At 36.8% G+C, this 12,077-nt stretch overlaps 1 protein-coding gene across 1 annotated transcript in view; it reads right to left on the bottom strand.

The window, feature by feature from the left end:
• lrrc7 (leucine rich repeat containing 7) overlaps window positions 1-12,077 on the bottom strand; it is a 97,233-nt gene that overhangs the window by 38,765 nt on the left and 46,391 nt on the right. Inside the window, exons 12-18 of the mRNA XM_088928155.1 lie at window positions 11,580-11,709; window positions 10,158-10,273; window positions 7,388-7,457; window positions 6,733-6,832; window positions 6,012-6,136; window positions 5,538-5,738; window positions 2,095-2,217 (exon numbers count right to left, since the gene is read on the bottom strand). Of these exons, the coding sequence (XP_088784281.1) occupies window positions 2,095-2,217; window positions 5,538-5,738; window positions 6,012-6,136; window positions 6,733-6,832; window positions 7,388-7,457; window positions 10,158-10,273; window positions 11,580-11,709 (865 nt within the window). The remainder of the gene's footprint in view (window positions 1-2,094; window positions 2,218-5,537; window positions 5,739-6,011; window positions 6,137-6,732; window positions 6,833-7,387; window positions 7,458-10,157; window positions 10,274-11,579; window positions 11,710-12,077) is intronic.

The raw sequence follows: 12,077 nt of genomic DNA, 5'->3' as shown, positions 1-12,077 counted from the left end.
TGTTGTTTTTTTATGAGGAAAAAGCTTATTGAAGCTCTGAGTCTGGTACTGAAACATCAGTGTACCTTCTTCTAACCCCTGTTTCTTGTAATATCCAGAATAATGAGACAGGGCCTGCCCAATGATTTAGTGTTTCTAGGTTCATCTGCATTCTACTTACTATCTGCTAAACACTTTCATGGTACACAGTATATTCCTCCATGCTCCAGAGGTAACTAAACAAGGTATGATATACAGTATATTGCACATATCAGCTAAGCATATAATTCTAAAATGCAATGTACTGTATATAGCTTTATTCTGGATTTGCCAGTGACTCTGCAGATAATACTGCATCACAGTGGAGTATTGCTGAAAAGTAACCCTGGTGCACAATGTTGTTTTAAAACACAGAGCATTGTGTGTGGGCGGGCAGACAGAACAGCGCTGGTCTTCAGTTGAAGGATTCCCATGGTAACAGGGCACCTTGATAGACCCCCAGAAACCTTGATATTCCAGCACAATGCTGTCTGTATACAGTATGTCTTCATATGCAATCATTTTTATAGTGCCTGGTCCTAAGACATAAGAAAATATCAGCTATGGACTAATGCAAGGTAATGTTTGTTATCTCTGTGTACATTCAGTTATGGAGCAAAATAAAAAAAACAAAAAATGGGCTTACAGTAGTGACTGCTTGAGATGATATACACACAAGAAAGTGTTTTGGTTTGTCAGCAGTCCTAGTTTATCTGTTTTACAGTTCTGATGTTAGCTAGTTTAGCACAAGAGCATTGTGTCACAATTACTGCATCACAACAATATTATAATAAAGTCTAACTTCAGTAATACTCTCTGGAACTCTATTAACATTGTTTCAAAAGGAGAGATATATTTAAACAACAGAGCTTACAAAGTCACAAGTAGTGAGAAACACTTTACAAGAATTGTAAAGAAAAAATTAAAGGATTTGTTACAGAACTTAGCACAGATTTAGCACATGTATTTCACTGGGATAAAACAAATGAAAATTCTTTAGCACAACCCATAAAAAAAAGTCAATGGATCCTGGCATGTCCAAGATTTAAATGGCAGCATTTAATCCCTTATGCATTCATAATCATAAGAAGATATTTAATTTTAGCACTAGGGAAAGTGGTGAAATGATAAACAATAACATCCATACTTCCAATGGTAATTTCATCTTTAGGTTTCAATGAGCCATCTTCAAAATTCCGGGTTATGTGATGTAACCTTGTCTAAAACCGTCCTACAGTACATTATTTAGTAAGAAGCTTTTAAATCATCCTTCATCTCTGTGACACAATTTAATTAAAAAGCCTGAAAGGGAAATTACAATCATTTTTATTATATTGCCTCTCTGGATTTCTTGTTCTTTTTACAAGTTTAAGTCCATTTCACTGTTGCACATTTGTCAGTCACAAGGTTTCACATTACAAGAATTCCTTACACAACAAACCCTGAAGAGCTAAAAAATACTTTAAATACCTTGAAAACAACATAGAATAACAATCCCACTAATCAAAAAAGCACAGCACAAATGTTTTATACACTTCTCTTTGTACCTCAAACCTGAAGTACTGTATCTGAAATCATTTTTTTTCTCAGTGTCTGCATAAACTGTAACATTTTATAAAGAAAACACAACCGATACACAGATTCCTTTTTTTCAGTATTTCAGCTCTGAAAGTTTTAAGAACAATACTGTCTTCATGATCTTTGAAAAGATCATCAAAAATCATTACATTACAAATGTAAAGCTTGATCCTGTACTCCCTGTAAATCTGTAGGCCTGGTGTGTTGATGGTGTGGTATTGTATAAACAGGGGATCTTAAATTCATTTTTAGACAAGAGATGGAAATGTCTGCTAAAGCTTGTTTATATTTTGTAGCACAAAAATAAGGTAAAACCTTATTCTATAGATCATGTTGTACTACAGTATACTATCTGTCTCATGACGTTTATTTATGCCTTTCTCAAACACCCATACTTTTTAACAGAAAACTTTTATTTTGTAATGGCACAGCATTTCTGAAGAAATTGAAGAAAGGGGTTGACTTTGGAATGGAGAGACAATACAATTCCAACCTTACCTCAGAACTCTCCGTCAGCTCCTCTTTCTCCTTGCGTTTTGAGATTTCCATGGCTGAGTTGTGGATGGTGCTCTGCTCTGCCATTTGTGTCTTCTGGAAGTCTTTGGCCTCCCTGTCTGTGACCTGGCATTAAACACATAGTCATTTCCTGGAACCTTGGGTCATGAACAACAGAAGTCTTTTTGCTTAGACATCACACATTTTATAAGAGTGTGACATGTGATAGCAGTTTAATCACTTTCAGGTACCAGGGAGGCAGAAGACCGCTACAACTCCCTCATTTACTGAGCACAGAGAAAAGAGAGGCTCTTAATATTTATCAGCATTGTTTACTGGGAAATAACTTGAAAGTTCCTCATTTAGCACTAATGGCTTTGTTTGAATGTGAAGGCTTTTTCAATTTTTTAAGGCTTTTTTCATTTACATATCTTGTATTCTTCTATACCTTGTAAATGGAGTACAGTATATAAAAAAACACTGTTTTTGTATAACATATTACAATTTTCTCACATTCAGAAGAAAAATAATATATCAGTGATACAGATGGTTAAAAAACTCATGATAACAACACTAGTTTATTGCACACTCAACAATCAGATTTTGGAATTCTAAAGCTTTTAATAGTCCTACAAGTCATCTGTATAATCTAAGGAGTGGAGGAGGACCTCTTGACTGGCAAATTTCATCCCGCTCAGAAAAAAAGCAGCTTTATGGCTGTTTGTCCCAAAAATGAGTCAAATACTTCCTTTGTTTCATCAAAAGTAAAGAAGAATGAAGCCTACAAAAAACTCACCAAACAGATCCATTTTTTAAATTTGTCCAGAAAGCTTTTTTAACTTTAATCCAGACAATTACCAATCTGAAATTCTAACATGCTATTTAAAAAATAATTCTGGATCCACTACCAGAAACAATGCTCTTTACTAAGTTAAAGCTACCAAGCCACACCTAAATAAATTAGTATTATTTACACTACAAACTCATCCATCATTTTCTTTAGCCTTTAAAATGTGTCTGAGTGCCTAAGAATTTAAAGATATTAGCAGTTAAAGACTAAATCATTATGAGGACCCGAAGAATCTACTGTATCTGCTGGGTCAGATTACAATTACAATCTAAATATTTTAGGAAAAAGAAAGCATTAAGAGGGGAATTAGGTTTTATTTTAAAGTCATGTAACTGCCAGCAAATTTAGATCCTTCTACAACCTATAAGAACCTAAAATCAGGTTTTTTAACCACTGACTTCTTGTTGGTAAAACTGTCTAACAACAGTAAAGAAGAACTTTCAGTATTGTTTGTTTTAACATTGCTCAAAAGCGATTTTTCTTTCAGTAAATACCATTAAGTGTAACAGATGCTGTAATGCTATTGTCATAGCAATAATATAAGGCAGTGCCTACAATTTCTATAGTAAGGTTTATTAATCAGCAGTTACACAAAATGTTTCATTCATATTTTCATTTTTATTTTGGAATAAAAAAACTTGAAAATGTATTATTTCCATATTCAAATTACTTTAACCCAGTGGTTCTCAAACTGTGGTACGCCTACCGGCAGTGGTACGTGGAGTGCCGCCAGGTGGTACGCCAAATGATCCTGGAACTGTGTCGTGTGCGCTGAAAATCGGGACGGGTTTTCATATTTTGTATTTTAATACGTGTCGAATACGCAGCCTACGTACTACGATACAGTGCGCGCAAATACTTCAGTGGACACAAGAGATACTCTGTAATTCTATACCACTCTATAGGAATGCGTGCTACGGATGCAAGTGACCAATTGGTATTTAAAAAAAGCTACTGTATCTCCAGCAAATAGGGAGAAAGGAGAATGTGCGTGATTTTGGAAAAATGCCAACGTTGTAAACACAGGAATGCATAGAAATACGTGCTACGAACGCAGGTAATCTTGTGAGCACACGAAAGCATGATAACAGAAAAATATTTAAGAACTGTTCTAATTTGAGAAAAATACACCGAGCGTCTCTGTGTTTCGCTCCCATGCGCATGAAATAAAAACTTTAAATAAATACGGAAATAAAAACGGAAACGCGGAAAAATGCAAGCTTGCGGATTGCTAAAGCAGGTAAGCTACATTATTTTTGAAGAACCTTATTTACCATTGGCAAAAGAGCTGACACGTATTATGTGTAGAGAAAAAGCTGCTAAACAGCTCGACCTGCTGCCCCCCTCCCCCTGAAAGACACAGTCATTCATAGAATTATTGAAATGAAGGATTATGTCAAAAGTACACTGATAGAGTGCGTTAAGATGAGCAGATGTTTTTCACTGCAATTAGATGAGTCTGTAGTCGATTTGGCCAATTTGCTCGTTTACGTTAGATACGAGTTTGAGGGTATGTCCCATGAAGACTTTCTGTTCTGTAAACCGCTACCAACAGGAACTACAGGAGAGCACATATTTCAGCTTCTGAATGAATTTATCGAAGAGAATGGCCTCGACTGGATAAAATGCGTCTGAGTTTGTACAGACGGTGCTAGAGCAATGACAAGCCGACATAACGGTGTAGTTGCACGAATTAGAGAGGTTGCTCTAGAAATTAATGTACGCATTACAACATCCACCGCGAGACCTTTGCCGTCAAGAAAATGCCTGACGATTTAATATCTGTTAGGCTCTGTTTTGAATTGTATCAAGGCTCGAAAAATTAATTCACATCTGCTTTGCTCAATTAAACAGGCTCACCCCTCTCACTGAAATGGTGCTTTTTTATTAGTTGTTGTTAATGTTTTTTTTCTGTAAAACACTTTGAGAAGCCACCTTTAAAGGAGCTATATCAAATAAAGTTTATTATTATAATATTTATTATATGTATGTGTGAGTGTGTGTGCACGCGCGCTCATGTTGGTCATTGAGAATTTCTGGGGTTCCTATGAGATGATGACTTGTAGGTGGTACTTGGATGCTTTGGTTGGATTAGGGGTGGTACTTGGTCCAAAAAGTTTGAGAACCACTGCTTTAACCAATGCAGGGTCACAGGGGAGCTGGAATCTGTTCCGGCAAGCAATGTTTTCAAGGCAGGATTTACCCTAGTAGGGACTCCAGTCCATCACAGGGCACACACAGATACAGACACGCAAACACTCACACTAGGGGCAATTTTCCCAGAAGCTAATTCACCTACCAGTGTGTCTTTGGGAAACACCAATAAAAACCCAGACACAAGGTGAACTTACAAATTCCATGCAGATAGGACTCCAGGAACCCACAGGGCCCCAGTGCTGCAAGGCAGCAATGCTAACCACTGCATCACTATTCTGCCCTACTTAATCCTTTATTTATTAATGTACACAATTATATAAATAGAAATTCTATATAATTGATTTTCTATTGGAGCACATTCACAGTAGATATATACTCTAAGCTGGGACAAGGAGATTTTAAGGTGTGAAATCACAGGCCTTTTTTCCTCTACGGTTACCTCGACTGTTACCTCCTTTGTTGTAATGGGCCACTTGGGCTCATACTTGTCCTTGCCATGGTGATCCATGTTGGTCCCAGATGTGCATTTCTCCGTGCTCAGAGCATGAGTGGTCTTTCCTACCAGGTTCTGAACAGACTTCACCATGTTCTTCAGGTCTTCTGGGTAGGGGGTGGGATACCGTTTCAGATTGATTTCAACCTAGCAGTGAGTGAAAAGACCTGGTTTAATTCCACGGATACACTCTCTGCTTCATCTGGGCCGTTCATTTTTCGGCTCTCCTTTAACTTTCTAAGTGCAGTTAAATGTCCCTTGTCTTAAATGTCCTTGTCCCTTAGTTAAATGTTGCCCTGGGTCTTAACACACATGGACTACCAGCCATAGCCACACAGGACAAAACACATTTCACAAGTGGCTCCATCGAATGAAGATCAAAACCCTGAACACATAGGCTAAAAAAGCAAGAGCAGAAACCTTCACTTTCCCAGAGTTGTCCTCCTCCTCCTTCTTGTCTTCGAACTCAAAGGCCACGGTCATGCGCTGCTGTCTCTGCTCCTCCCACAATGTAGGGTTGAAACTATCGCTGTCTGACTGGTAATCTGGGAAAGACAGAACAGAAAAATAAACCAGTTACTTGCACGCCAAGCTGACCCCTGACATGGCAATGTTTCATTGCAGGTACCCAATGGCACGTAGCCAAGCTGACTGAAGTCTTAACTAGCAGCTGAAAACCAATTTTTCAGTGTTTGGAGTCTTCCCTTTCCTGGTTTAGGTACAAACTGTAGATTCCATGCGTAATACGATGTAAGATAATCCTTATTTTCTTAGTTATTTTTCACACAATATCTTTTGATATTTTGGACTGACAGAAACAGTTCCACAAAAGACTTGAACAGAAACAGAAACAAAAGATGTGTGGACAATTAACAGCACTGTTAAACAAAGCCACTCTTAATTTTCTTACATTATTCTTTATGCTCCTATAAGTCACTTCCAAATTGGAAAATGTTGGCATTAGAGTACTAAAAAGACATGTTCACTATCAAAAATCAGCATTTTTTGCTATCAGCAGTTTTTTTTAAAGTTTGCTTATACTGTACATTTAGGGCCCTGACCTTCAGCTACACCCATGTACAGTAAATGGAAATTTCCTTTAGTAACCTGTTCCTTCAGTAGAGGCTCATCTGAAACCAACCTTCATCATGCCGTGGCTGCTGAGGAAACATGTAGTTCGTCAGCACCCTCTGTTTCGTCTCTGGGTGGGCCTCTGTCTGAAGGGGGATTAGGGCCTTAGACTGCAGAGACACAGTGAGAACATCACATAGGTTAGTACCTACAGGTACCAATTCCAGAAAGGGTCTTGGCGATGCACAATCTGAGGCAGGGAGAGATTAATTTGACAATTAAGATAACTAGTTTGACCTGAGATGACTACATTGGGGGTGTTTATGACAATAAAATGGCATCACAATGCAAATACAGTCTGGGACAGTGTAACATGCCCTTTTCAAAATTAATCATAAACCATGCAAAGGTGTAGGGTAACAGTGCAGAGCAGTAAGGCCTCCTGATGCGAGAGTTCTGAGCTTCATGCTAGGGGTTAATAATGTCATAAGAGTAAGACACTTAACCTAGGTTCTTCAACCAAGCTCTGTTACATTAATCTGTAATTTGTCGGTGAAAACAGAAACAGCTATTTGGAACCACAGTAATAAAGCTGCTTTGGACAAGATCAAGCGGAAAAATAATGCTGGTGAACACCCTCAAACAAGTCAGCCTTGAACAACCAAAACAGGTTTATTAACTTAATTCCTTTGCCTTGAAACAGCACACAAAAGCAGCAACTTTACCTGATTGTCTGATAGCCAGAGTGCAGCAAGGTCCTTTAGTTTTGTAAAAGTGAAAGGCAAATTCTTTAACCTGTTTAAAACCAAAAAGAAAAATCAACAGCAATTCAGTACAAAATAGAGACTCCCACCTCTCCTAGAGGTGATTTTCTGAATTCATTGATTCCAAGGAAATATTTTTGTGACAAATCCTAAAGCACACTTCCTATTCCAACTGTGGGGATGGAGACTTTTAGGGTATTATTTCTTCCAATGACATTCCACTTTGATTTCCTGCAGGAGGGCTTCTAGCACAGAAGCTGTAAGGGAGCATCTCATTCTGTCCTAGTACCCTGCTGTTCTCATAACCACCTTTACTCTCTCAGTCTAAGTGACTGTTTAAGCAATAAAAGCTCCTGGAAGTAGCCTTACACTCCTCTTCACTTTCACTGACATGAATTTGAATCCAGCAGTGTCATCAGTTTTGATGGAATTTTATTTAAAGCAAACTGTGTTTCCAATAGTACCTAAAGCCTGTGATTACTGAAGAATCTCTACGGTTTCACAGTTGAAGTGAAAGACTGAATTTGATACTTTATTTAAGTGATATACTTTATTTGACATACAATTTAAATAGCTCATCATATTTTCATAGTCATTTTAAAAGCATGTCAGAAAAAAACAATAAACATAGTATTAGTAGTAACAAATTGTATTATTATTATTATTGTTATTATTATTATTCATAAAGAGCATGAAGATAGCTGAATTTATGACCTAAGGACTCCATCCATGTCAGGGCACATGTCCTAATGCGTTTGAGTCTGACTGGAAGCTGGATAATAGTTGCTGTTAAGGGGCACTAGAGTTTAATTACTTTCTCTTTTGTTAATCACTGACAGAACATCAGATCATCCTTTAAAAGTGCTGTTTAATTAACAGGAATGCTGTAATACTGTAAACATGTGAGATACATAAATACAGTATGGTGAATACACATACATTATACAATACACATGTACTGTATAGATACTATAATATTCAGACTGCAGAAAAGGGAGAGAGGAAAGAGAAGTGTATTAAACCTGTACATCCATGTGCTAGTACAGATTATTATTCTGATGTTGAAGCCTTTAATTATTGCCTCCACTTGATAAGGTTTTTCTACTCTGTAACATACTGTATAATCAGTGACAAGGAATCAGGGGGTATGCTGCCTTAATTCGTATCTGTTGTCTTGACAAAATTACACATTACCAGTTTCAACACTTTTTTTTACCTTCTTTAATCAACATATAGGTCTTTTGAAAATTAATATATGCATTCTATACATACACATAAAGCGTGCTTATTCATTATGTTAGCCTATTCAAAAAACTTATCTTGGCTAAACCTGTGTACCACGGAACAATTGAACATGTGTATAACCTAGAGCATGAGAAGAGAACCCCTTGGATACTGGCATCCAGACAGGACACACACACTCAAATGTGACAAATGGAGGGCATTTGGGCTGATACAGTGCTCTCTATACTGTAGTTCCAGCTCTACATTACTCATGGAGAATAATTTTTTGACTGACACTGAATTAACTCTGAGAATTAATTTGCTGAATTAATCTCTCTCTAGAGTACATATCAATACATACTGACTACTTTTGTTCTGAGCATTATATATTTTTTATATTTCTTGTGTACCTTACTATACTTAACTGCCACTCAACAAATAAGTTTACTACTTTTTAACAGATGGAAGACCAGGAAGACAGGTGCCGGCTCTTTCACTAGAATGAGAGTTTGTGACAACAACTTACAGTACTTTAACAAAGGTCATGATTTTGTGCTTAATTCAAGAATTTGTAAAATATTTATTTTGTTACACAGATTTAATAACTAGTAAATTGTGACAGAAGTTCCCTTTTAATTGCCAATTCCAAACTAGCATAGAGATCTAAAAAGGAATACAACAAGCAATCCCAAAACTGCAAAATAAAAAAGGAGCTAATAATAACTTTTATGTAAAGAGTGCCCCATAGTGATAAAAAAGTACAGTAAAAAGTTAAGGAAAAAAATAAACAAAAATAAATAGGATATAAAGTAGGGCAATCATACAGAGGCCCTGGTAAGAGATGTGTTTTGAGTTAAGATTTAAAGAGAGTCAAATAATTTGTCTCTTGAAGAGAACAAGAGCATTCCATAATAGGAGCAGCAATACAAAGTCACTAAAAGTCCGAGATTTAGTCCCAGGTACAGTGAGCAAAGGACCAGCCTCAACTGAACAGAGCCTATGGGCAGGAGTGTAAACATGGAGGAGTTCAGAGATGTATGATGGAGCAAGATTATTTAAAGCTTATTAAGTGACTTTATAAACATTAATGACTTTATAAAGTTTAGCATCAGACATTGACAGAAATTGCCTAATGTTGCCAATATTTCTAAGGGAAAAAAATATATATCTTTCATGTGGGGCCCAAAAGAAAGGAGAGGATCAACTGTAATTTCCTTATTCCTGTGAAAGCTGCCTGTGCTTTAATTGGTGACATTTTTGCACTGTTCCACATCAGTGATTAGAATATTTTCACAAACACCTTCCAACACCCTAAACTCAAACACTTGAACACTATAGGTGTTTTCTACATCTACATTCTGCATAAAAAATAAAACCAAAATACAGTACAGAATATAGTCAGCTGTGACATTCAGTTACTGAAAAAAAAGATGGACAGCTCTTTAAGCTGCAATGGAGTCAACCACTGTGCAGTGAAATAGGAATGCAGTGAACCTGCAGGGAATACCTGTTGTCACTCAGGTTCAGAACTCTCAGTTTCGTCATCTGTCCAATCTCCTCAGGCAGGAACTCAAGTTTATTGGAGCGAAGAGACATGACAGTGACATTCTTACAGCTTCCGATCTAGATCAATAAAAGATGGAAAGCAAAAAATTTACAACCATAAAAAGAAGAAAGGCTAGTACTTTTCACGTGTTTCAGTCATGGGACTTTTGATATAACTCCTGGAATAGAGAGAATGTCTTGATGATGCCAGCTACCACAAATGAGGTCAAATAATTCTCCCTTCACTTTGTTATGAGCAACAGAAGCATTAACTGTATACCCTCAGTGAAAGATGTAAGACTACAAGAGAGAATAGGCATTTTAGGACTTTTTGTGATGTATAACATTATACAGATATATAGAAATTGAATAGAAATACAAAACACTCATGAATTGAAAAACTGGAAAACTATCTAAAATGTAAAAATAGTCCTCATTTTAAGAAGGATCTCTAGCTCAAATGTACATCCAGGGACGGTGAGATCACATAACTGAACTGGTAAATGTGGAACTTGAAACATCCTTTGAATAAACCTCAAAGAGAATTTCAGCTTCAACGTACTAGCTTTAAAATGCAGTCTGGAGCAAGCAGAATTGGTAATTAGCTTCAACCCACAAGCAGAAAACAAAAAGGTTTGTCTTTTTCCAGTGGATATAATGCATTCTATTATTTTGGATCACTGGATAGTTAGGTTTCCAATGAAATATTTAGACAATTCTATACTAACCAAAAATTAAGGACAGACATAATTATTATAGTCAATGACAGAACTTGCAGGACCCATTGTCGTTTCCCTGCACAGCTTTGTAGACACACTATGATTTAGAATGAGCATCTCCAGGAAGGTAATATGATGAAGTGCTAGCTTGTGCCCCTCTTGTTGTAGCGGTTATTTCCATACCGAAAGGCTCAAAGATAACATATCATCCATCTGCCTTCACAGCCAAAATGTTTTTCTTCTTTCTTTCAGACGTTTCAGCATGAAATTGACCTCTACTTGTTACTTTGTACTGTAACTTGCATAATGACACAGCTCTGTACTCATTCATCCAGAACTGTCAATTAGTGCTTATGTAGAGTTAAGCAAAAGGCAGCCTCTTCTGACTTGTGATTCCTGATTACCAATAACGGAGATACAGATTTACAGCAGAGAAACTAATCTTCCAAATAATGACAGCTTGTTCCCATCTTGCTTATAAAAGAAAAATAAAAACCGGAATGAATCTCAGTGCAACAGACCCCACCTCCAACCTAAACATTGAGGTTCCAAAAAACTTCACAATTTCTACTCCTCTGCTTTTTAAAATCCCTAATCACAGTGACAGAGGATCTGTCAGATATTAACATTTGTTGAGTGGCCCAAGCTGGATTAACAGTTCTTACCTCTCTAGGCAGCTCTGTAAGGAAGTTTTCATCAGCAGTAAATGTTCGTAGATTATGCAGGTAGCCAATTGTCGGAGGAAGGGATTCAAGCTCATTACAGCTGCAATCAAACTCTTCTAAAAGCGATAAACTGAAAAAGGAAATATTTTTTTTAATTGCTGATCATTTTCTACCAGAGGAAATGCAGATGCAGGGGTTACAGGTCTAAGAAATATAATTTTGTGGATCTCTGAGAGTGTCATTTCAGTGCATACTTCAAGGCACCGGGAATACTTTCATTATAAAACATCCTTCAGCAGTGTCCTTCTGGTCTTTACCCTTTTTCCATGGAAAATATTCTCTAAAAATCTACAAACATCAAAAATAAAATATAATAATTAGCTGGAATTTATCAGTTATATGTATCAGTTTTTTATATACCGTATATATACACAGGCGAAAATGCAAATATATTGTCATGCTACCAGTCTGACCATTTCTTTCACTAAAGAAACATCT

Source organism: Atractosteus spatula, chromosome 11 (assembly GCF_055471065.1).
Source record: "Atractosteus spatula isolate fAtrSpa1 chromosome 11, fAtrSpa1.hap1, whole genome shotgun sequence".
Lineage (NCBI taxonomy): Eukaryota > Metazoa > Chordata > Actinopteri > Semionotiformes > Lepisosteidae > Atractosteus > Atractosteus spatula.
The sequence above is the reverse complement of the archived record's forward strand: the minus strand, read 5'-3'. Positions and strand labels throughout refer to the sequence as shown.